Source organism: Phaenicophaeus curvirostris, chromosome 2 (genome assembly GCF_032191515.1).
Source record: "Phaenicophaeus curvirostris isolate KB17595 chromosome 2, BPBGC_Pcur_1.0, whole genome shotgun sequence".
NCBI lineage: Eukaryota > Metazoa > Chordata > Aves > Cuculiformes > Cuculidae > Phaenicophaeus > Phaenicophaeus curvirostris.
The window spans coordinates 54,667,332-54,694,298 of NC_091393.1; the positions used below are offsets into that span (position 1 = coordinate 54,667,332).

At 37.0% G+C, this 26,967-nt stretch overlaps 1 protein-coding gene across 1 annotated transcript in view; it reads left to right on the forward strand.

The window, feature by feature from the left end:
• SYNE1 (spectrin repeat containing nuclear envelope protein 1) overlaps window positions 1-26,967 on the forward strand; it is a 285,435-nt gene that overhangs the window by 43,969 nt on the left and 214,499 nt on the right. The window contains exons 2-9 of the mRNA XM_069852100.1: window positions 3,097-3,158; window positions 13,085-13,180; window positions 15,024-15,107; window positions 16,515-16,607; window positions 17,792-17,970; window positions 19,850-20,046; window positions 20,185-20,294; window positions 25,388-25,435. Of these exons, the coding sequence (XP_069708201.1) occupies window positions 3,097-3,158; window positions 13,085-13,180; window positions 15,024-15,107; window positions 16,515-16,607; window positions 17,792-17,970; window positions 19,850-20,046; window positions 20,185-20,294; window positions 25,388-25,435 (869 nt within the window). The remainder of the gene's footprint in view (window positions 1-3,096; window positions 3,159-13,084; window positions 13,181-15,023; window positions 15,108-16,514; window positions 16,608-17,791; window positions 17,971-19,849; window positions 20,047-20,184; window positions 20,295-25,387; window positions 25,436-26,967) is intronic.

Genomic DNA, 26,967 nt, shown 5'->3' on the forward strand with positions numbered 1-26,967 from the left:
CAGTGGTGAATGCAAGTGGTTGCTTTTAAAAGCTACTTTCCTTTATACGTATGACAACTCAGAGAAGAGCTATGTCATTTTGTGCTTACTGAGCAGTATATTGTTACAAAAGCACTTGTGAAAAGACTGCATCGCTTTTTGCAGCCACACATCTTGCTGCTGTAAGATATCGGTAGTGTAGTTGAGTTGTCCCAGTCCCTGGATTAATTATTCAGGTTCTTGACATAAGAGGTTTCCGCTAACAGATTGGCTGGTGCTTGGATAATAAAATCTTTCCTCGGGAAAATAGTGGAGAAGGATGATGGCAGCGAGACCTGCAGAGCTGCTACTTCCAGTACACCTGGCTTTGTCGGGCTGTTGTGTCCCTGCAAGAATATATAAAAACTTTTTTAGTGTTTGGCTTCATGTGAATTCTCTGATAAGCGCAGGTGGAGGGATTTGTATAAGGTGCCTGCATTTCCAGTGAAGGAAGAAGAATGTTCTTGAAAAATTACTTCTATCTGTATTCTAAAGAAACGCTGCACGCTACAGAAGACAGGAGTAGCAGCAGCAGCCGCAGCCACAGCAGCAGCAGCAGCAGCAGCAATGCTTATGGCTCGCTACAAAGGTGCTAGTGGCAGAAATATTCCATCATTAAATCAGCTTCCTGGGTTCTTTCACTACCGGCACGGTAAGCGATGCAAATATGCAAATACAGAGCCGAAATTCCTTGCAAGTGGCTAGAGCGTAAGAGACCGTATGACACATGCATCTTGTGTATATAGATAAACAGTATCCCTGGCAGAGAATTTACATCAGTTCAATGAAAATAGCACACCTGCTTCCAGCAAAATTTGCAAAAAGCATGTTTATATTGGAAATTGTAAATCTGTTTCTTTTACGTCTGTAAAAAGTAAGTGCTAAAAAGATGGAATCTTCATAGTTAATAGTTGCTGCTGGGCTCATAAAAAACATATTTCTCACATATATTCCCTTGAAAGAGATTGTTTTGGAAGGCTATTTCTGCTGTTTGTTGATATATCTAAAACTGAGATTGTCTTTTGCTGCTAAATGTTTAGAAGCTGGGGGATGTTTCTCTGATTTCCAGTCGTTGTTGTCAGAAGCCTGTCTCTTAAATCAGCAGCATGCACTGGAACTACAAATTAGGGAATCATTTTCACTCGTTTCTTTCATCAGCAGTTTGACTTCTTCTTTTCTTTTGTCAAACTGTTACTCTGTTGAGGTTGCTGGGAATTCCGAGTTACAGAGGTGTGAATGAAGCCAGAGCTGGACTGATTCCGTGTGTGTTTGGTCTCCATTCCACACCTACTCACACATAACCCTATTCAAGTGTGCAAGTATTTCCATTGAAATTGATTAGGCTACCTGTATATATAATTGCTTGTCAGACCAGAGCTGACATTTACTGTATGTCACAAGGGAAACATCTTGTTCATAGTTAGAAACCATGCAGTGAGAAATTGGTTTTCCAGAATGTTGATACAATTATTGCATATAAAGACACCCCCTGCAAAAAATAGTCCATACCGAATGAAGCACGATGCAGTAGTTTTGAGTGACATTTTTCATAACTTGCCTGTCAGCACAAGAAGTAGATTCTAAGGATATAATGAGTGTTTTTAAAATGATATGAGATGGCCTTCCCAATGAAATCAAAGTAAAAGAAGATGAAGAATGCAAAGTTATTTTCTTAGACATGAAGCATGCTAATCTAACAATAGATTAGCTGGCGAGATATGTATCTTTTTTTCTGCTGGTAGTTCTTGTATAGGCGATATTATTTATATGTAAAGAAAATATAAAATCCTTCAGTCATAATGCACAAAAACTTTTTGGGAGCGCATATGTGATCAGGGAGCCATTGTTGTCCCACTTAAGAAAACATTTTGGTTGAAGAGTTTTGTTCTGTATTCTGTATCTTTTTGTACCCTCAGCTGCATTATGTGAATTTAAATCAGGGAGCTTATTAGTAGTAACTGATTAGTTATCTGTTCCAGACCTTTAAAGGTGATCAAATAATATTCCCTTTTAATTTTACGGGTAGAAAATACATCAGATCACTATTCAGTGCTGTACAAGTCAGTAGCAAAGGCAATATCTAAAATTAGTTTTTTCATCTTTAGGTTTTGGGACATGCACGCGTTCTTATAAAGAATGTATTTTTAAGAGCAATTTTATTTATTTGAATTTTCTGTAGGAGAATGAAGATTCTCATACAGAACTGATGATGGCAATATGATATGTTTTTTCAGTGGAATAGGGATTTCCTTTTATTTTTGAAAGAAAATTTAATGACATAAATACTTGAATGCCACCTGTATGAAATTATTCCATGTGTCAAATCTGACTCCCCCCAAGCAAGGGATAGGGCTTCATGGACTGGTTATGGCGCTGTGATTCTCTCTTTCTGCAGCCATGACCCTGTCTGCAGAAGTTGGAGGAGCTCATTCAGGAGCTATTTTTGTCTGTGCAGCTGGCAACAGTCTATGAGGGACTATCTGAGAATTACTGAAATTCACTATAAATCGGACAAGTGCTTCAAGACAGGACTAAAGGAGGTAGTGAGTAGCAGTATAGAAACTGCCTGAACTAGCTGTTCCTCCCTGTCTGGAAGTCCCAGAGGACAAATAAGCCTGATAATGCAAGTTCAAATCTCTAATTCAGGATTATAAGCATTTTCAAATGTACGTGTTGAGAGTATTTTTTCAGAATCTCTAGTTGATATTCTAAATAAAAGCAACTTGACTGTCAGAGACATGGAATCTAGTTAAAAAATATGGGGATCTAGATGCTCAGACCTTGGCTAATTATAATATGATGTCAAAATACATCTTGGCATTCAGATTTGAAATGTCTTACTGTTCATTCACTTATTAAGACTTGAACTTTACTGTGGAACTCTATAATTAGTCAAGTGTCAGAGCATTATTATAAGAATATAAAGCATTTGTTGTAGGTAACAGTCTCAAGAAAACATAGTGGCATTTCTTGCAAATGCAGAAGCATTTGTTGTCGATAGAGAATATTATTCTTCCATCGTGTAAATCCAGAAGTATTAAGCAATGTCTAATCAAACTGATTTCCTTTTTTTCTCAGATGAGCAAGAGTCAGTGCAGAAAAGGACTTTTACAAAATGGATCAATACTCACCTGGCTAAGGTAAGAAATATATGACTTTGAAGCTACTATTTTTTTAATCAAACCTTTTTATCTATGCCTGTATAGGCCCTGGAGTGTAGAATATGTAAGATTTGGCTGAGCAGAATGCCTTAAACTTAAAGCTTACAAAGTGTTAAGGGAAATGAAAAAATATTATGAATATATCAATGAAGGCTTAGATATTATTGATAGTTGATTGTGATAAATAGAGTATTGTATTAAGAATATAACGAGAACAGGTGTTGGAACTTAATCTTTATGACAACTACAAGAATACTGTTCAATTGTCCCATGTATAGCCCCAGTCCAGCTGAATCAACAGGTTTTGTAAGAAATGTCAGACATAGAACATAGGTATTAGATTTGGTGATAATTGTTGATGGAAAGGTCAGCCTATTTTTGAGTATAGACATAGACTAGATACAGGTATAAGTTAATGGAACAGCTTGAGTTTTTTTGTGGAAGCTTAAAGGAGAATAGATGTGTCTCAGGAAAGAAAATAAGTGACTTTAATGACCAGAGGAGGAGCATGACCTGTTAAAGCATCACTTCTTAGGGAGAACCAAAACAAGACAGTGGAGATGAATTATCAAGATGGACTTTCAAGTTAATGAAGAACTAGGAGCACATGGAAACACACCGAGAACTTTTCAAAGAATATAGCTATTGTATAATGCTATGTCAAAACATATAAATATCTGATCATTTGTGTGGGCCTTTGCCACCCACTGAGGTGATGGCCTGACTCTGAGTTGTAAATAAAGCAAGCCTAGAGTTACCCACTGTCTGATGGAAATCTTTTAAAAACTCAAGTCAGTCATATAGTTTGATAGAGGCATCCTGAATTGGTTGCAAACATAAATAGTGTTTCATGAATCCAGTGCCGAATTAAATACCTTATGCATCTTGGGATTTGTTATGAAATTAGTCTTGCTGCTTCTTACCACAACCTGAAATTCCTTCTTTTGTTTGTAGCAGAATAAAGACAGTAATGTACATACAATTTTAAAAGTATTAAGTTACAACTGGTACCAAATTACCTGACAACAAAAGCAGTGAGATTTAATTTGGCATTTCCCAGAGTTTTCACACAGCAGAGCACTAACAAAAGTTATCTATTAGTCCAGTGAATTAAATATTTAAACATTTCAAAGAGGTACTGTTTAACAAGAAAGCTGTTTCTGTGATACTTTTATTGATGGCTGTCAGCAACTTTGCCTCATTGCCTGCATCAAATGTATCGATTAGCTGATTTTACTTCTCATTTGTGCTGTTATGCTGCCACCACAGAAGCACTGTTTGTAGACATTAGACTCAAGTGAAGAGGAGTGACCTCATGTCGTTCAAAATTTAAAAGTTTTTAATGCTCAGGCTTTTAAATCTTTGTTAGTCATGTGTTTGGAAAGCATGGAAATAACATTTTCTGAGTTTGTCTGAGCTGTAGGAAATACTGATGGGTCTGTAAAATGTGCAAGACTCCCCCTGCACTTGTGTGTCAAATTGTAACCCAGAAATTCAATATTTAGGTTACTTGATTCTTGTAAAAGATTGTGGTTTTTATTATGTCAAAAGAAATTGGAAAGCTGTAATATCTCTGTTGTCTGGAGGCCTTTGAAATGTAATAAAGAAAAATCCTGGAAGGAGACTGACTTTTAGGCAGCATTGTCTGTGTTTTGCTCTCGTCTTGGAATCCAAGAACATGCGGAGCACCTGCTAAAGTGGTACGTGGTGAGGAACACCGTGAAGCACTGGCCTCACACTGACAGTAGAGAAACAGCAATACATGCTTCTGCGTTTGGGCCTGTGTCTGTTAAAGCCAGTGAAGTTACACTGGGATTGAATAATATGTAAGAAGATGTAGGACTGGACTGTGTGCAGGGCAGCCTTTGTGAGGAGTGACCACAGCTGCCAAGGGCTGGACACAGACAGCTTCGGCTGGCTCCTGTGGACCAAGGGCAGGATGCAGCTGAGCCCCTTTGCCAAGCTGGTGATCTCTGGGAAAATATATTTAGGAAAGTGCACAACGCTGAACAGGCAGTGCAGGGTGAAAGTGCACACAGCCCTGCACACCAAGGTGAGAGCAGAAGGAAGGGAGGACATGCCCCAGGTGCCTCAGGCAAGCAGAGATTCCACTGCAGCCCCCGGATAGCCCATGCTGAGACAGGTTCCTGACAGCACCTGCAGCGTCTGGAAAGAAACCAACTCAGGAGCAGAAGGAAAGTATGAGGAGGAAGGAGCAGCAGAAAGAGGCTCTTACGGACTGACCACAACCCACAGTTCCCATCCTTCTGTGCCCCTGGGGGACAGAGGAACTGGGAGTGAAGAAGAAAAGTTCCACCGTAAATGAGTTAGAATGTTTTTGAAAAAGTGTTGGAAAAGTAACAGCATGAAACCTCAAAACCAGGAGAAGTTAATGTTTTCTAAGCAAATAGTGATGGAGTTTCGCTGTAGGAATTTGAAAGATGGCTTTACTGATGGCAAAGGAAAGGAAACTCTACTGAGGTAGTTTTCATCCTTATGGTTTGTTGGTTGAGTAGAGCAAAGTTAAAAAACAGTTTCTGACATATGAAGGGTAGAGATTTGAAAGAAATCAAAATGCAGGACTGAGTTGTGTTAAGTAGAACTGAAAGCAGTTAATAACTTATAGTATAAAGCAGCATGTGATAATTTCTCAGTGTTTGCTATGAGCTGAAGATTCTTCACTGATAATCTTTAAAATCTTTTAAAAAGACTTAGTCTTACTGAAACAGAAACTAAACCAGTAACTAAATTGAAGTACATCAAGTAGATTAAAAAAACCCAACCAAATGAACAATTTTTGGCTTTTCAACTATGAAGTTAAGAATGGGTTTGAGAATATGGGTACACAGAAATAAATACGAATGAACAAAACAGGTAAATGAAATGAGAGTACCAGTGAACTGAACTTTATGAAAGACAGTAGAAAGGTGGTATGATTTTTGTTCCTCTCTCCTTCTCTTACAGTAGAATGCTACCATTTTAAAATTAAACTTCCTGATTCAATGGTATATTTTTCCACAAGCAGAAGATAGGTAGAGGATGTCGCATCAACTAATGATGTGACATCTCAAAGAAAGGCAGGCTTTGCCCTCATCCACAAGGCAGTGTCCCACAGGGAATGAACACAGAGGGAAGAGCTGCAATACTGATAATTAACAGGTAGTATAACACAGCTTCTTTAGAACAGCTGTTAGCACTAGGCTGCATCTGTCCCTTTACTGTCTGTCTCCCTAATCCCTGCTGAATCTGTTCTTTGATTCTGATTTGGGAATCTGGTGAGACTCAGCAACTGGAAAATGTCTCTTTTCTCTGCCACCCACTTGCAGAAATTGGGACCCAAGCTACCAAATGAATGTGATCTACCTTCTGGCTATCCTGTTTAATTTTTGTGTGTCTGTGTAGTTCTGCCAATGATAAGTGAGATATGCCTGGGTAACAGGACATGAAGTTTTCTAATTGCCTGTTATTTATTCATATTTCTCCAAGATTCTAGAACTAGACTTCCCTCCTCTCAATCTCAACCTTCAAAGACGTAAATTATTTGAGCATGCTTCTCAGAGTCTTTTGAATCATCTTTTCAAAGTCAACAGAACATTACACCAGATATGTCAAAAAGATGATGTTAGATCCATTCATAACAGCAATTACTTAAACATTTTTCATTTTATTGCCTATGCTGATTTTTTAGATAGTGGATTACATGAGTAAAGAAGATTAAAAACATGCCTCTTTATAAAACAACAGAAGAATACACCTTTTATTACCTTTGTTGTCTTTGGTGAAAGTGTTGGGAAATATTAGCTTCAAAGCTCTGAAACACAGACCGTAAATTGCTTTAACCAATCAACTAACATCTTTATTCCTAGGCATAGAGATAACTTCAGTTATTTGTACTCACCAAAGTATTTTTGTAAACTCACCAGAGTGAATAATAAGTACATACTAAAGAAATTATTTATTTTATATTTCCATTAAAAGGATGCACATATCAAGAAACAAAAGCAGAGGATGGTTATAAAATAAAACTAAAACTAAGAATGGGTGAACATTTTAAAACTATACTTAACACAGCATTTTCATAACACTGAATTAAACCTAGGAATTAAACTTTACATTAAGGGTTTTGAAATTACAAAATTAAATGTTTCATAGCAAAGAAAGGAAGAAAAAGAAATTAGTGTATCAAGATTTACAGTTCTCACATACGATGCTGTAAGCAATGGTAGTTTATTCTTGGAATGTAACTTGGTGTTCATACAAGAACCTCATCAGTTTTCATCAATGAACTAATTCTGTGGGGGTCTGCTTTTTTTTCAAATGGGTAAACAGAGGCTCTCAGTATCTTAATATCTTAGTCACTAACACAATAAAAATTTAAGCTAATGCCCATCTTGGCTGCATGACGAGGAAAATCTGACTGGTGGTTTTCTGCTTCAACATTCACTGTGTGTCTTCACTAGTATTGCATGTAACCATTGAAGTTAAACAGTGAAAACTAAATTGATCTTTGCAATTAAACTAGTAATGTAAAACTCAGTATGGAGTCCCTCAGACTTTAGTCATAAAAATAATCAATAACCACAAGGAACATAAAAACCTATGTGCTTAAGGATTTAGGAATTGAACTGGGGCAGAGCGGTGGGCCAGCTGATCAGAGGGCTGGACCACCTTCCATACAAGGACAGGCTAAGAGGGTTGGGCTTGTTTGGTATAGAGAGAAGGCTCCGGGGAGAGCAGCCTTCCAGTACTTACATAGGGCCTACAGGAAAGCTGGGAAGCGGCTCTTTTTCAGGGAGCATGGGGATAGGATGAAAGGTAATGGTTTTAAACTGAAAGAGGGTAGATTTAGATTAGATGTTAGGAAGAAATTTTTTACTGTGAGGGTGATGAAGGACTGGAACAGGATGCTGAGAGGAGTCATGTATGCTCCATTTTTAGAGGTGTTGAAGACCAAGTTGGGTGAGTCTTTGAGCAACCTGAGGTGTCCCTGCCCATGGCAGGGGTGGTAGAACTATATGATCTTTAAGGTCCCTTCCAACCCAAACCATTCTATGAGTCTATGATTCTATGAACTCTAAATAATTTCCTTCCCATTCTTATATATATTTCCCTCCAGAGACAAAATCAGTAGTTACACAGATTTGTTGCTGTTTGTGCATGTGTTTTCAAACACTTTTTTTTCAGCAGGTTTTGAAACATTATTTGAAAATTAATGTAGAAAAGGTAGTTTCCAATCTTTCCATTGGTGTTCATTATGATGCAGATCCTGTTGTCCGTGTAGTACAATTTGTTCATTAGAGAGTTAACTACCTGATATGAGGAAGATTCCTGTAGCAAAAGTGCAAATCAGATATGAAATGTTGGAATAGAAGAGTGAAGCTTAGCAGATTTCCTCATCAATTCCCACTTGCAAAAAACTCTAAAGTTATTTAAATAAATATGTTATAAGGGAAAAATCTTGTTCATTAACCTTTAAGATTCATTCCCAATTAATTCATATTCCTCCTACAGAGCACATGAATTTACTTGTACTGAGTGTGATTCCGTCTTTGTGACTTGACTGTTCCTAAATGTCTTTGTCACACTACTGTGACTGCATTTACTGCAAAAGAATACGTGCGATGCACTAAGTAGCAGTTCCTTAGTATTATTTTGCTATTTTGCTTTCTTGAATAAGCCTATGAGAAGCAAAATCAAATACTAAGGCATCTGAAAACTTACTGTAGGACTCACAAGTTGTAGATTTAATGCCTGATTGACCGTCAACGTATATTCTGAGTTTCCCAAGGAATTCTGTTCAACAAGTTAATAAATAACAGCTTGTCTTTAATATTATATGGTTTTGAGAGGTTATTTCATATATTTTTTAAAAGTTCTTTTTTTCCCTTATTTAAAAATTACTTCCCCAAATTCTTTGCACAGGCTTTCCAGAAGTCAAAATAGAGTGTATTAAGATCATTGCAGTTGACTGCATTGGTAGGGCTATACATCTACATGCAAAAAGGCAAAATCTGGAATGCATTAAACATTTTCAATATGGTAACACTTTAAGTTTGTGTTCTTTCCCTGCTTTTACTGCTTTACCACTAATATTTTGTCAAGTAAGGCAACTAAGTGAATAGGTGTTAAGTCTTGTTGAGTCTCTAGAATGAAAAGCATTCGGTAGATTTTCACTGGATATAGCTTTTAAAGAAAGCCTTTCTTCTGTGGACACTAATAAATCAGCAGTGTACCGCTTTGCTTTCTCCTTTCATTTCATTTGACATCATATACGTGGTCAAGGAGTAGGTATTTATTCATTCCAACAGAAGTTGATGTGTTAATCTCAGTAGAGGATCTCCCTGATAAGTCAAGTAGCTTGAGCAAAGACCTGGGGGTGTTGGTTGACAGCTGGCTGAACATGAGCCAGCAGTGTGCCCAGGTGGCCAAGAAGGCCAATGGCACCTTGGCTTGTATCAGAAATGGCATGACCAGCAGGTCCAGGGAGGATATTCTCCCTCTGTACTCGGTACTGGTGAGACCGCTCCTTGAATCCTGTGTTCGGTTCTGGGCCCCTCACCACAAGAAGGATGTTGAGGCTCTGGAGCGAGTCCAGAGAAGAGCAACGAAGCTGGTGAAGGGACTGGAGAACAGGCCTTATGAGGAGCAGCTGAGAGAACTGGGGTTGTTTAGGCTTGAGAAGAGGAGGCTGAGGGGTGACCTCATTGCTCTCTACAACTACCTGAAAGGAGGTTGTAGAGAGGAGGGTGCTGGCCTCTCCTCCCAAGCGACAGGGGACAGGACAAGAGGGAATGGCCTCGAGCTCCTCCAGGGGAGGTTTAGACTGGACATTAGGAAAAAATTTTTCTCAGAAAGGGTCATTGGGCACTGGCAGAGGCTGCCCAGGGAGGTGGTTGATTCACCTTCCCTGGAGGTGTTTAAGGCACGGGTGGACGAGGTGCTGAGGGGCATGGTTTAGTGTTTAATAGGAATGGTTGGACTCGATGATCCGGTGGGTCTCTTCCAACCTGATTATTCTATGATTCTATGATTCTATGATTGTCCATATACAAGAAATAACAATGTATGAACTTGTCCGTATCAGCCAGTGTATGTATATCTCCGTGAAATGTATCAACATGGAGAATAAGATTGTTATCTATAGAATCCTTATGTAAAAGAAGAATCTGTTCTTCTGTATATGCCACTAAAAATATAACTCATTGCATAATTATGCGAGCGACTCGAGTCATAATAATAGCGTAAATTCTATACTATGTGCCCAGAGTAGTAAAAAAAGAAGTAGTTTATGAAACACAAGAGTCTTACCTCTTTGTAACCAGTGTTAACGTCATCAGGGTAGTGAGAAATGCTATACTATAAAATGTAATATGCAAAACTATTTCAGCAGTACACATAAATAATTATGTATAATTAAATATAAAGTTTGTTAAAAATAATTCAGTTATTTTCCTTATTAGAGGAGTCTCACAAAGGAGATCTTGTGACACAGCTGTTGTACCTCCTTTCTGCTCTTGTCTTATTGGTGTTAAAGTACATGGTCAGTGTTTGTAATTATGCAGCTTTCCAGCAACAAAAACTACATTTCAGCCTACTGATTTATGGACAATTGTGATTCTCAGTCTTCAGAACAGTAAATCATATTAACATTGGTGTAAGTCGGTTGAAGGTTTCTTTGTTGCTTCTTATGTTATTCAACACGTTCTTATACTCCCCTAATTTTCCCCAAACCAATATTCAGTTCATGTCAAAAGAAAAGTATTTTAGGTGTTAATTTACTTGGATGATGTTTTCAGGGATACTTTTACTGCCTTACGTTAGTATCATGCCTCAGTTAGGAAATCTATTTTTTTTTTCACACTGTAGATATAAGGTCTGATTTCCCATGTCAAACTCTTGTTCTGAACCACCCTTCACTGGTTGTTCAGGAGCTCAGGAGCAACCAGTGAAGGGTGGTTCAGAGCAAGAGCTTCATGTGGGAGGTCAGAGCTTACATCTACAGTGTGAAACTATGCACTCTGTAAACCAGAGGTGCTTCCCAGACTTGGTTAGCATGTGCCAGATGACTTTTGAATTCCTGTTGTGATAAAGCAAGTTCCAGCCCATACCTATATATGAAAGTAAGGATACCAAAACACTCAGTCAGGAAGGGATCTCTGTTGTGCTCAAACAGGTTGTCTGACGGGCATATTATGAATATTAGGGTTTGGGAGCACTTTAAATCTCACCCTTCAGCCTAAATGCATTCTAATCCTCCCTTTATAGAGAACCCATCTCCACATTACTGTAGTGCGAGCTACTGAGGCATTTAGATAGCAGGTGAGATATTTTAGGCCTTCATCTCCTGTTGGATTAGGATGTCAGCTCTTATAATCATCTTGTCTTTATTGCTGAATTATTTTGGCACAAAATTAATCAATGTTATATCATGCAGTGATACTGATAAAACCAAAGCTGCACCGAACTTCAAACAGGAGATGATAACATAGAAGGTGAGGAAAATAAATTGCATTCATATCAACTGCTTGTGATGTAAGACTGGGACAAATTTATCTCCAGTGACCTGTTTACTCCATTGATTTCTTTGGTGTTACATTTAGGAAGAACATGATCCATTATCTACTGCATTGCTAGGAAATAAAAAAAAGAACAATGATTAAATATACCATTGTAGTGAGTTGTAATATTGCTTTATTTTATGTACACAAGAACACAGACTCTTTTATTACGTGGCTGTTAGAGCACATCAAATCTCAGATGTGGTCTGCTTTCAGCAGAGGAGTTCTTTTTCCACTTTATGCCAAAATTATGCCTCATCGAAATATTAGTTCATCCAGGCTGAACAATGAAGACAAGGTACTTTGATTTGAGGAACTAGAAGCTTTTGCTTTCTCCTGATTTCTCATTACATTTCTACCTTTTCAAGAGCAGCGTTTCATTTGTTAGGTTCATCTTTTCAAATCTATGTTTCTTCAGAACAGAATTAAAAATCAAGTTGTTGTACATTCATCATGTTTCAGAAATACCCCAGAAGTAAATATTAAACCTGAACTAATTTAAAGAACTTCATGGTCTGACTGTCATTATAGCTAATTAGCAGGTGTAAATTTTAGTATTATGTGACCAAGTTTAAACTGTTTGTTTCTAACAGATATTTTGTGATCGCTGAAGTACTGAGCAGCTGAGTGCTGTAGTTGCAGAAACTGGGATGTATTTAGAGAAGATTAAGTTTAATGCTATGTCTTTGCTATTCGAAATTTTTAAAACATCATCTATTTAAAGATCTTTCAGTATTATCGTTGTTGTGTTTGCAAATGTAAAGACATATGTTAAACAATTTGTCTTAAGTAGAAGCTGACATGGTGCTGACAGCACTGGAAGCCTGCAAGGCCTGGAGGAGAGAAAATATAGCAACTTAGTGTAACAAGTGTCAAATGTGAGAAAGTAGTAGCATTGCTCAACTAGCCACACTGCTGTAGGGATCTTTCCTTCATACAGCTCTCTGTATCTCTCAGACTGAGAGAGTGATAATTCTGTGACATACTTAACACTAGGCAAAATATGCTGATAGGTTGAAAGGTGACTGTAAAAGTACATCTTTAAGTTGTGCATATTTAAAACTCGTAGGCAGCTGTTGGTGCGTTCCTTTGCTTGTTTTAGGGAGCAGAAGGTTTTTCTGTTGTATCATTAATGGCAGAAAGCACCTAATGTTAGTCCTGCATCAGCAATGTTAAATAGTTAAACAATATGATGGCAAAGCAATCATTAAATGGTTCATTCCTATTAAACAACATAAAACATAAAGAAGGGGACCAACCAGTCGTTGTGTTTCTCTTTGAAAGCAAAGGAGGTAGCATGTAATGCTGGTAAGCCTTTATAATATCTGAAGTCTTCTCCCTTTTCAGCGCAATCCTCCCATGCTGGTGAATGATCTGTTTGAAGATATCAAAGATGGGGTGATGCTAATTGCCCTTTTGGAGGTTCTTTCAGGGCAGAAGCTGGTAAGAACTTCCTTCCTTCTGAAAATACATCATAATTGCATAACTTTGCTAGGATACAATTTTCTGATATGTTTCAATATTTGAATACTGTAAAAATCCCTACTGCTACATGGCAAAATAAGTTTATTCACAGAGTGGACTATCTGGTTTTAAAACAAACAAAGAAAGTATTTATTTCAGACTGACGTTGTTGATTTTATGTAATTTTGAATAAATTTCATCTTACTAGTTCATAAAAATTGCTTATTTTTATTAATCTTTGCAGTTCATCTGGATGTTACTCCTATTACATAAGCAAGATCTAAAGAGCAAGATAATTCTGTACATCTTGAAGAAATAGTGACTATTTTTCTCATTAATTTTATAGCTTTCCATCTGAAAAATATTTTTTAGTCCCTCAAATTTCATGAGGTCTTATATCCATTTACCTTGACAGCTGATCTGCTGCTGCAAAGAACCTTAACTGATGTCAAATGGCTTTTTCACAGCCAAGTTGTGCACAGGGGCCAAGGTGTGTACACAGTAAATAGACTGTCTCTTGGGAGCCAGGCTGCTTTTGTGCACGTGATGTGAGAGAAAACCAAAAGGGTTTAAGGACAATGGCTCTCACTATTTCCAAACCAGCTCGCAGATCAGGTGGCAGCATCTGAAAGAGCAGAGCAACAGTCTGTCTTTCAGCCTTGCTCTCAGTTTCAGACATTACCTGTTCCCTCATGTACTGGCAATTTACAAGTCCCACAGTTTTGCCCCTTTTTCATATTTCACCTCTGTTTTGATTGGAAGTGATACCCCAAATTAGGTAAATTCAGACTGCAAAAGTGATTTTACAGTAAGATGTGAAAAAGCTGTACTTTGAAGTATGTTTCTGCTCTATTCAAATATGCCTATTTCTGTTACTGTTCGTCTAAGATGGGAAGTCTCCCTCTTGTGGCAAAACAGAAATAGTAAAACAAGAAAAAAAAATTATGGCACCTGTTACAGCGAACATCATTGGATTATATCCTGCCTATGTCAACATGAAAGACAGACACCAGAGAACCAGAATAATGTCTAGTTTATTTTAAGGTCATATATAGCAGAACATGATAGTCTGTAGTAACAGCAAGAGGATTTTAGAATCTATTTTAGGCCTTTGTTAAATCTATTTGTAACTTCATAAACATAAATTTTAATAATAGGAGTGGAGTATTTGCATTACAATTTAAGATACAGCAAGGAATTTAATTCTCTTGTAGAGTATTAGAATCCTAGGATGTGTTCTCAATTTAATACAAAGAATTCTTTTTCAATGTATATGTCTGAAGTTCAGCAAAATTCCTTGTTCAATGAGACTTGGTGATAGCTGTTTTTTAATACCACTGAGGTATTAGAGAGAAAAATCCTCTGGGTAAACTGTCTGCACTGCAGACTCATTTTTTAAAAAAATAACTACCTTGACGTCTCCTTTGCAAGCAAAAATAGGTTACTGAGAGAGTGCAGCCTTCTGTCAAATATATATCTGTATATATGTGTGTGTGTATCAAGAGAGTAGTAGCTTATTTTGCAGAAGAAAAACAATTCTGTAATTTGTTGATGTTTATGGGCTGAAGACAACAGCTTGCATCCTGAGTTTGTTAAAATGTCTTATAGTTTTTTATAATAGAAGTATCACAGTTACATCCCCTATATCTTTTGGTCCTCTCTGTTAGTACATGCAAACCCAGAATTTGACTATTCCAAGGAACAGTTTAACATGTAAATCAGACTAAGCTATCTACATAGTCATTTGTAATAATCTGGAACTGCATTTTGTGCAGCAAATTGGCCTAAATCTAATTGGAGTTTAAACTTCTTTCTCTTTAAGCCTTGTGAGCAGGGACGTCATCTGAAGAGAATTCACTGGGTTGCCAACATTGGCACAGCTCTTAAGTTTCTAGAAGGAAGACGGGTAGGTTTGGTAGTACTTAGTCCTGTTTTTTCCTTTCTTTTTTCCTTTCTTCCTTTCTTTAGTATGTAGTGTGTCGAGTAGATTGGTGTGCTTTAGCAGGTGGTGTGTAGTCTGAATCCAGCCTGAGGGATACATCTATCTAGTCTGTCACCCTCTTCCTCCCAGAGGAGGCAAGGATGCTTTTTGGACAATAAATGCCTCTTCAGCAGCTGAGTGCAGTCCCTAGTCTGTACTTAAAGGTGAATGAATATAGCTTCACAGCCCTGAACAACAATTTTTTGTTTGCACTGGATTTTATATAGTGGGTTTCCAGCTGCTGATTCAGACACCTGCAGTCTTTTTTCCTGTTTGGGGGAGATAAATGAGGTCACCTGAAGTCATTCTCCTGCTCTTCTTTAACCTGTTCTCCAAGGTTTTTCATTAACCTTTGCCCATGAACAAGCTTGCAGAGGATGAACACTGTAGCAGCCCTTCCTATTTATATTATGATTGCTGGCAAGCTCAATTTAATTTCCTTGAGCATTATGTGCCTGTTAGTTTCTTTGTGATATATTTTTTTATCCCCTCCTTTACTGCCTTTTATCATCTTATTTTTAGGTAATGCTTTATTCAGACTATAGACCAGCATTTGGGACTTCAATCATGAAATTGATTCCCGTTTCTGTTGAAAAATTGCATGTGACCTTTAATAACTTACTTTTCCCAGCACTTTTCTTATTTAAAAGAATTATAGTTAGGCTTTTCTTATAAAGGAACCTTAATCAGTGGTTGTTATAATATCCTTTACAATAAAAGACTTGCTACTGGAGAACTGTGGTATTCTTTTTCCCTTATCTTTTATACTTTCTCCTTCCTTTTTGCTTATCTTGTTTACTCTGCAACTTACTTTTCTCTTTCCATTTCGAATCTGTTAGGAATATAGCAAGAAGCTTCCTCATAATTTGAAATCTGTTATAGAGTATTTAATTTGCTTTCCTTATTAGCTGTGTTGTAGGATGTGCCAAAATTGTGCTTTCTTTGGATTATAAAATTGAATTAATGCATTTAACTAATAATTGTTCATATAAAACTTTTTCTGTATCATCTTTCTCCCTTTACTTTTCATGCTAGTCCATATACAGAGGATCTCCGGTTTGTACAATGGTTCTATAATTTTTTATTGTTCTTTCTACTTAAAATTTTTTTTTTTCTACTAATAATGGCATGCAGTGGTCTTAAAAATCTTTCATTACCTATAGCTATACTTGTCTAAAAAGTGAAATTGCACCATTCAGTGATTTTTTTTTATTTGAGAAACTTGTTATTTGACTGCAAAAATGCATTAAATAATGAAACCTATTTGAATTGCATCTCATAATTGTTATAATTCCTTGTGTAAGATAATAACAGGTTTTCTTTCCTATATAGATTAAGCTTGTCAACATAAACTCAACTGATATTGCTGATGGTAGGCCTTCTATTGTACTTGGACTGATGTGGACCATAATTTTGTATTTTCAGGTACTACAGATTTTTATACTTCAGTATTGCATGCTCAAATAATGGTTCAGTTCATAATTTCATATAAACAGGTCTAGTTCCAGTCATTCACTGAAGTTAAGTCACTTTATAATTAGCTGAGGATTTGATCCTGTATAAAGCAACAGTTAATTGGTAGGGATGCTTCACATTAGGTAAAATTAGATACCTGTCTTTGGAATAGAGTGATCTGGGCCTAAAATGGACTTCCTTCATCACTGGAACATATTCTCCCACTTTCTTTGAAGAATACAGCAGAGGAACAAAAGAAAGGAATAGAACTGTGGATTCTTAGTACAAATACCTTTAGCAACCTCAGTGGTTGTTGTGCCATATGTCTAATTGCAGTACGCTTGATGTCAGACAGTAATTATTTTCAACAATGCATGTAAACATGCTGATTTCACTGGGAGCTGTAGATATCTGGAAGGACAAAATTTAGCTGTGAATGGTGTAGATGGAGTGGGGTTTTAATCTGTAGAGGAGAAGTCATTTACATTCTGTTGAAATTGGGTGGGAGATAAAAATGACTTTCTAAATCCTGTCCATGTGAGTCAACAAAATGAGTCACTGCTCAACAATTAAAAAACAACTAATTTTGTTGCTTTTTTTTATGGAGCTCTCTGGCTTTAGCTCTCTTCTAATGTAGCTTTAATGTCTTGGGGATGCTATTCTCCTAAGCTTCAGCCAGTACAATGCCTCAATGGTTCAGATCTCCTTCTCAGAAGAAATGTTAGCCAAAATGATATTTGACGTTTTTATTTTAATTTTTAGCTCATTGAGATAAAAGGGGAATGTTGTGCTTCTTGGACTTACTGAAACTCTAGTTCTCTGCATCAGGTTTATTTGGGTCTTTTCTTTTTGAGCTTTTCTGTAGTTGTCGCAGGCAGATACTTCATTTTAAAATGAATGAAAGAAAAAAATGCATGTGAACTGTGATTCTCATTGATTGCTGCATGTCCTGTGCTTCTGAAATTTAGACCATCATCTGGGCTCGTCTTGGCAGTTTTGAAGCCTCTTTAATGCACAGTTTAATAAAACACAGCATGTGAACTATAGCTTTTGTCCAACTTCATTTGGTCAGTTGTATTAGGAAATCATTTAAGAAACTGGTAAGAATTAAGAAGATTTTCTGCAAACATTCCATTAACATTGTTCCCCCTCAGATTGAAGAGCTTACTAGCAACCTCCCACAGCTTCAGTCATTGTCTAGCAGCGCCTCTTCTGTGGAGAGTGTTGTCAGCTCAGAAACTGCAAGTCCCCCAAGCAAACGGAAGGTGGTAACCAAGGTCCAAGGAAGTGCCAGGAAGGCTTTGTTGAAATGGATACAGTATACAGCAGCAAAGTAAGTAACCCGCAAATGAACCAAATTTATATCTTAGGTGCAAATTTTTCTTCAGATTCAGTACTCCCTTGGTCAGGGATAGTCCATTTTCTCTGTATTTATATAGCACCTCCCTATGATCATATTCTTTTTGACAACTGAGGCTGCTAAATGTTATCACTGTGTAACAAGCAAGTGCTAAATAACAACTTGCATTAATTTTACAAGCTATCATATCTTAATGAATGGGATCATCTTTGACAGAATTAGGAACTGAAAGGGGATTTAGATGTATTAGTATTAGTGTTGCTGCCAAAAAACTTGATGTGACAATGGAAATCTTATACTGACTTAGCATTGCTCAGTTACATAGTTTGTAGGAGCGCTAAATGCTGTTGAAAGGCATTATTATGAATATCCTTCTGCAGTGTTGTGATACAAGAGATGTGTTACTACAAAAATTGCTCTGAATATTCATTCTTTTCAATCCAAGTTATTTTGGAGTTATTTCTTGCTATCTCTTGTTAATTTAAGAATCTTCTTTATTTGGTATAATTATCTTTGTTTCCAAAAAGATGTGAAAAAAAGCAGAAATTAGATCAAAGATACAATAGTAATCTGATGACTTTCACAATAGGAAAATAAAAATCAAAGATGTAAAAGAATAAAATGGATTTATTTGTTCAAATTAAGGAATTACTGCTGTTTGAAGAGACCATTCATGTTCAAAATATGAAGGGGAAGTGGCCAATTATGGAATGATGCCTCAGAGAAAAGAAATATAGTTGTAAAAAGTCAAATTTTCTCCAGTTCTCCCATAAATAAGTAGAATACAGTAATTTATGGTGCAGTATGGTCTAATTTGGCATTATTCCTATTGCACTGTTAACAGTAGGAATCAGGCTGCTGGAAGTGGTCACATACAATTTCCAGACATGTAAACAATCAAGGTACAGAGAGGGAGGTTCGTAAATGGAATTGTCAACATTATGGGGAAGAGTAGGTCAAATGTGTTCAAAGAAGCCTAGAGGAAGGGTAGTGCATTTTGCATAGCCTGGTCACAATGAGCTTTGAAGGAAGCCTTCATTTGGAGTTACTGTTGCTGTGAACTTCCTAATGGCAGGACTACCTTAATGTCTAATTGTGTCCTCAAAGAAAGTCTGCATGCTCAGATAAAGTGACAGTCTTACAGTCTGCAGACCACCATACCTTTCAGAATTACTTTTTAAATAAGCAGTCAGAAATGTGATTCAGTTCTGATTGCTTTCTCATTATATATTTTTATTTCTTGATAATTTGTGTTTATTTTTCAGTGAGCACATGATTATTCTAGGTTTACAAAATTATATTCTTAACAAAAGCATGAGTGACACTATAAAGAAATTTGTGTCTTCACTTCAACAGCGTTAATGTCACTGCTAATGTTTTCATTTTAAAAGACAACAGAGTAATGCAGACTTTTTTTTTTCTATTATGCTTATGTACCTAACTGAACTTCAGTAGTTATAATGGAGGGAATTATGATGAAGTACTTTATATTGATGGACATAATAGTGGATGGAGCTGTGTACATCTACAAACAGTGTGCGTGTCATACAAAAATCTCAAGAACTTTGGTATATTGCATTTGTTTGAAACACCATTGGCTTATTGTCACTATCAAGTATACTGGGGATGAACATAGTATGTATATGACAAAAAATGCTTGGATCTTCATTGGCAGTAATGAACTTATGCAGTAGATGGACAGACCTAAATTTGCCCTGATTAGCATTGCAGAAACAATAGGTAGTTTAGGTTTAATGATGGGCAGCCACTGGGTAGAGCATCCTTGTCTCCTCCCCTATTTAACCTAGTCTTTGTGTTGTTGCAAATGACTTTTTTGTTTCATATTTCTCAGGCAAGTTGGAATTGAAGTAAAAGATTTTGGACAAAGTTGGAGGAGTGGTGTTGCATTTCATTCCATTATTCATGCTATCCGCCCAGATTTAGTGGATATGGAGAAAGTGAGGGGAAGGTCAAATAGAGAAAACCTGGAAGAAGCCTTTACAGTTGCAGAAGCAGAACTGGGAATTCCACGGCTCCTTGATCCAGAAGGTACCTAATGTGTAGTTGAAGAGTTTCAACTACTTCCATGGGTTAAATCAGATGTGCCAATTCATGGTGTTTAGACATTTAAGCAACATTTTTTGCCATTCAGCTAAAAATTAACTACTGTGTTCTATACTTACATAGATGTGGATGTTGACAAGCCAGATGAAAAGTCTGTCATGACCTATGTAGCCCAGTTTTTGAAGTACTATCCTGATCCTCATCATACAGTGACTGATGTGCAGGAGAATGATGTAAGTTTCTCTTGCATAACTATACAAATCAGTTTATAATGAGGGGGACTTTATAGCTGTCTTTTACTGTATTATGTTTCATTTTGCTGAGTGGTTCTAGTGAAAAGCAAGCACAATAAGAAAATGGGGAAAGATTACCTGTGGATGTAGGAACTAGGATTGCAGATGTTTACTAGCAGATGTAGAAAATACAATGGTGAACTTTCAGTGATTTTCCTGTTTTCAGCAGTGTGAGCCAAAAAGAATGCAAACAAGTACTGTAGACAGTAGCAAACCAGTGGATTCTGAAGTTCCCTAAGAGTTTCTCAAGCATAATACCAATGAGATAGCAATAATTTGTTACCTCAAACAATGTGCCACTTCTCTTTCTATCACACTGTATTTCTGGATAAGAACATGACCAGTCCAAGAGATTGCTTAGGTATAGTCTTTGGACTTTTAGGCTTGGGAAGCATTTACAGTTCTGACACAGGTTTTTTTCTGTGCACAGTGATGTTTGGCTATTTGCTCTAAGGAATTGTTTTCAGTCATGTGTTTTTCTTGATTTTTGTTGTTGTTGTTGTTATTTTGTGTATGTTCTAGTACATTGGCTTTGCACTAGATTGGCTATACTCAGTGATGCCAAGTGATCGTGACTCACTTCCTAATCCTGATCATTTGCTTTCTTTATGGCAGAGGAAACACTGCTGAGACAATCTGCCTAGCCCCCTGCAAGAGTGAAAGAGGAAGCACTTCTTATCCGTGTTTCTTTGCATTCCCCTACAGAGCTATAGAAGAGCTTTGAAAGGAGTGAATCTCCTTCCTTATGGCTATGTGTGGCTAAGGCAGCTGTATCTTTGCTGTCTAATTCCAGTTCCTGAGTACGGGAATTTTTCATTTTCCTTGCTGTAACATTGGTCTGAGGACATGTGTGCTGATGCCACAGCATCCCACTGAGCAAGGGAGCTGCTGAAGTAGAGGAAGCGAGCATTGAAACCTCATGCTGTGGCCTGTAGCAGGCTAAGACCATCCTGTCATCTCCATATACCATGGCACAAAATGCAGTTTCTGCTGCCAAAAGCTTCAGCCAGGTCTGCTGCCTGTGCTGTGGCTGGATTTTGAGGAACAGCCTCACCGCCTGCTCCTGAGCTTTACGTAGAGACATGGCAGGTGAATGCAGGGTTCATTCACTCTGCCTCTGGCTATACCCACAGAGACAATAACGCATGAGGTCTGGAAGGGAAGCTACAGAGTTGCCCCCAGAATTCCCAGTGAGATACTAGGAAATGAAATGGCACAAATTCATCAGTTTGACATGCTAAATTCAAAGCCACTTCCTGTTCCTAGATATCACTAAGATATTCCAGCAGCAATCCAGGTGAATTTTAGTAGAAATGCTGGTACCCTGCATGTCACACTGTAGAAATAAGTAACTCCCAGACTTTGAGCAGAAAGTAAGAGCTTGACATTGCACCAAACATCTAATGTCATCATTCTTCGTTTCCTTGAGGAAGAATTATATTCCTCTTCATGCCCCTGACTGAGTGCTTGGCAGTTTGAGACAAACTCCACTTCTCCAGTCAAGAAAAATAGTGATTTTTTTTGTTGTGGTTTTTTTTTTTTTATTCCTGACACAAATTCTGATAAGCCACCTCTGGAGAAATTTTGATCCCTATCAGGAGCCTATGTCTACTCTATACCTCTGTCTCTGGTTCTGTCCACCATAACTGCCAAGTTCCTCACCTCTGGTGATGTTACAAAATGATGATGACGTGGTATGTGAAAGGTTGATGGTATAGACATCTGGATGGATCCAGGCCAGTAAGAAATGCAAAAACAGTCCAGGACCACAAGTGGTCACTGGCTATAAAGCAGTGAAATACATTCTGAAAACAGCTCAAAGCTTTCATCTACTTAGAACTGATTAGATATAAACTCTCAAATGGCTGAACTTTTGGCATGCTGTGGTCTTTTATTACCAAAAACTTTTTTTTAATGTTTCTTCTGTCATATATCACAAAGAGAAGCTTATTTTGCGCTCACCTGCTTTACTTATGACTGTCCAGGGAGAATCTGTCAGTAGATAATTGAATCTCTTGTACTCAGAACATGTATTTCAAAATATCCGATCTGTGCTTAAGAAAATCATAGTGATAGATTTGGCAAGCTATCATGTACAACTTCCAACAAATATTGGGACCATAGTTTACACAGTTCTGGATAGGAGTGGGAAAGTAGCCAGGAGTTAATGTAGTTCATCCTGTTTGACTGCAGGCTACATAGATGAAACAAGATATCCAGGTAATCCTTGGGAAAGTAAGAGTATATTCATATTGCATTATACTTATGGTGAGACACCAGTGCTGAAAATCCAATAATACAGTTTAAAAATATACAGACATAAGAGCTGTATTCAGTGTTTATACAGCACTTAGATTTTTTTTTTTTTTGAAAGTTTTCCTTTTCAGTCAACTGTTTTACAGTGAAATATCTTGTGGAGTTTTTTTCACTGAGTGTTTTCATGTCTTTTATCCTAAAATCAAAGACCCCAGTTGCTTATGGGTTGGTGATAATTAGGCGAAGGATCGTCTAAATTACCATGTTAAGTAAGATTGTCACAATAGGACATCCAAATTTATTATGTTGCCAGCAGATCAAGGAGGGTTGCCACCTGGTGAGGAAACACTTGGAGCACTGTGTCCGGCTCTGAGCTCTTCAGATGTATTGGAGAGAGTCTGACAAAGGGTCAGTCTGACAGGGGTGATGAAGGAATTGGAGAATCTTTCCTATGAGGAGAGGCTGAGAGAGCTGGGGGTGTTCAGCCTAGAGAAGGGAGGGCTCAGGGGGATCTTATCGATACGTATAAACACGTGAAGGGAGAGTGCAAAGAGGGCAGAAACAGGCTCTTCTCAGTGGTGCCCAGTGACGGCACCAGAGGCGATGGACACAAACTGAAACACGGGGTTCACTCTGAACATCAGGAAATCCTTTTTCACTGAGTGTGACTGAGCAATGGTACAAGTTGCACAAAGAAGAGTCTCTATCCTTGGAGGTATTCAAAAGCCATCTGGATATGCCACATCCAGTGGCAACTGGCTCTGGATGTTTGTGCTTGAGCAGGGGTGTTGGAGCAAATGACCTCCAGTGGTCCCTTCCAACCTCCACCATTTTGTGATTCTGCAATTCTATGATAATGTTTAAGAGCATACTTGATGTATTTAACATTTTTTTTGTTTTTTAAATGAAACAGTGATAATAGAGGCCTCCTTACAATGCAAGAGGAATGCTTCTTCTAAATGGCATCATATACCAATTGAGATGTAAATTCCTTTAAAAAAATAGAAAAGTGGATTCTGTTCATTAGAGGAAGAGCTATTTTCTTTAGTACTTAAGGAAGTGTTTATAAACTCATTATTTTGCAGATTTAAGGAAAATCTTTTTTGATAGAAGTAGCTGCTTGGAATTATAGTATGGTAACTGACTTTCTTGACCACACAAGGCATTTACATGCCTTTTTTTACCCCCTGCCTCCACTTATGGTTATTCTAATATTCGCCTTGCTAAATTAATTGACTGAAAAAAATGTGAAGGAGAGATTATTTCTTTTCTCAGTGCAGAGTTGGCAGTGAATCAGATGAAAGGTATTTGTGTGACTGTATAAACCATTTAGATTTAAAATTAGTTTATTATTTTTCAGGAAGTGTTATCCCAGGTTCTGTTCTAGTCATACAAACATATGAACCAAATATGCCAAACTGGTTCATTTCAATATAGCCCTTTTGTGTCTTGTGAAAACCATGTACATGAATTGGATACCCTTCTGATCACTATAGCTAATAGTGCAAGGCAGAACATTATCTATTGCCTCTTTTTTCCCTTTAAAGTGACTCAGAGTATCTATGTCCATTATAAGGCTTAGCTTAGGAATTTTGCCTTATTTGCTTAGTTTAATTATTTTCAGCAGGATTCATCCATCTTTAAGAGTCTAAAAGCTAGGTACTTACACTCTACTCAAATCAGTGATAGATAGACGCTTTTCTAGATAGCATCTTTCTTAGCAGGGTTTCCTAAATAAACTGTCTTCTGGAATTTTGTGTTGTGTAGTATTTCAGTATAGTTAAAACTGCCTTGATTGAATCCTTCCCTTAGGTAATGATGTTGTTGGCAGTTGATTAATAAGAAATGCAGGTATCCTTTATATTTTTGTGACTGGTATAATCCCCCTATTTTTAGTGTTTCTGCCTTTCCCCTGAAGTCTTGTATAAGGAAATATGTATCAAAGAATTGTAGAATTTGGGTATCTGGGAGAGAGAGCCTTGCAAGACTTGTCTCTCAAATTCCTGGAGTACTCTTAATTTCTTGGTTTCCAAAATTAAGCACTTTTAGCGTGTATTTCATTTGACCTGTGTTAAGTGCCTGCTGTAGAATGCACAGGAAATGCTAGATGCAACTATTTTTTTTTTTTTCTATCAGTCAGAAAGATCTGTTTCTGTTGCAGATGCCTTCATTTAGTTAGAAGAATTCTATTTCAGAGTGAAGCGTGTCTGGGTAGTTTTTGATGGAGGGGGAAAGATTTCTAACCCTCTCCTGCCAACTCGGCTGCCACTATGTTTCATTAAGATGTGTTGTCCACACAAATTCCTATTCCTCTTCCCTCATAATTCAATACTCAGTTTATAAGGAATTTGCATTGGAAGAATTGGAGTGACAATTGAAGCTTATCCCCCATTTACAGTCAGAGGGAAAAGCTGTTTGTATGTGCATTTCTAGAATTAAAAAGGATCTAATATGCATGAATCAGCTATGCACATATGTGAAGCTGTGTAGTCAACACATCTCAATCACAGTTACCCCAAGGTAAGTGACTCTTTTTTTCCAGATAAAATAAATCATATAGTGATCAGTAACATGGAAATCAGATCTAAAATGAAAAGTATGTCACTAGCTAGGATACAGACATGTGAATTCTATAATATTTAAGTACATCTTATATTCTTAACACATATGGGTTTTTTTAGTTGTTCTCTCTGGACTTTCAGCCTGCTTTGCTTTATTTTGTTTGCTTCTTTTTCTTTTTCCTTCTTCTTGTTTTCCCATTTTTTTCATATTGCTAGGAACTTCAAGCAATCCCAACTTTTGTCATTTCTTTTATGAAATTTAAGGTAAGGGTAATATGCTCCAGAATAATATATTGAGTTGGACCTTTTATGCTTGTTATCTTTTTTTCTCCTGCACTTATTTGACATTAGATTTTGGGTGAGTTTATATACACTGGCTTGCTAGCCTTATGCTAATCTTTCCAAAAAAGCAAATACATAAACATAATGAGTGTCTGTTTGCCCTCTTACATGAGCTGATACTGACGGCCTAATTCCTATTTCTGTGAAATTATTTGCAAAATTATTATAGGAAAGCAAGTCAACTTTCCTATAATAAATCTCAGACAATGCTTTTGCTTTTCTTAAGAATAGATATAAACATGAAAACCCAGATTTTTAGATCAATGTTTCTACTCATCTAGTCTCATTTTAGATGAATATTTTAGTATGTCTTTAGATTTATATAGTAGATATTAGACTGTATACGTGATTGTGTAAGTGATGTACGTGAACTATGTATTGAAAGGAGAGAGCATTCGTGTGTAATTGCGTTATATGCACTGCCCCTTTTTCATTTAAATTATAGTGGTTTAAAATATATACGTTTAATAATCTTGGACATTTGAATACTTAGAGTTTTCTGGTATTAACTGTGGATTTATAGATCTAACAGGTTATTAACATTTAGGGATGAAAATGGAAGACTGAAGTGAATATATTATGAAACAATTAACAGGTTTCACCATGGTCAGTCAACAATGTTTATAGTTTGACCTGATCCAATTATTTACCTTGATTCTACACTTTTGGGTGTTATTTGATTTTTTTGGTTTTATTTTTTTTTTTTAATTTATTAGCAATAGGTTATTTTCAAGTGACTGTGATCAAGGGTTCATCACCTGTTATGTATATCTAATTAGTGATACGTGTTGAAGAGAAGATTAATACTGATAGCAGAGTTATTCCCATCTTCTCAAAACATTCAAGCAGGTTTCAACCATTTTAATGTGACCTTGTTGTACATTCTTAGCCTTATGCAGCCCCAGTGCATTGCTGCTTAAGCTATTGAAGATTTGAAGTGGTAAAAGTTCTGTCAATTTCTTTATCTTGATATAAATTTAACTATAGAGGAAGCACACTCCTTCAAAGTATTTCTGATGGAAAGTCTTCATCTTCTCATGCTCTGATGAGAAAGCAATTCAGAAGACAATCCTGTAGGCTTTAACATCTTTATGCCAGCAGAGTTCTCTAATGTGAGATTAATATCCTCAGCAGCAACCGCAGAAATAACTTTTTGAGCTCTTCCAGAGATTTGCAGTCAGCTTTTACAGATAGGCATTAATAGCTCATCACTGAAGATGACGCTTGGCTCAGCATTTACCGTACATCTGTAATACTGTTGTTAGTGAATATGTTTCAGCACATGTATATTGAGTAACACATACATATCCATGTAAACCAGAGTTTTCAAAAGGAATAGCATAATCAAATTTGTATATAAGCATTTTTTTAGGGACTTGATCTTCTCAGCACATAGATAATACAATAGTTCAACATCTCTTAAAAAACAGGTGCCTTAATTTTTCTTAGATTTA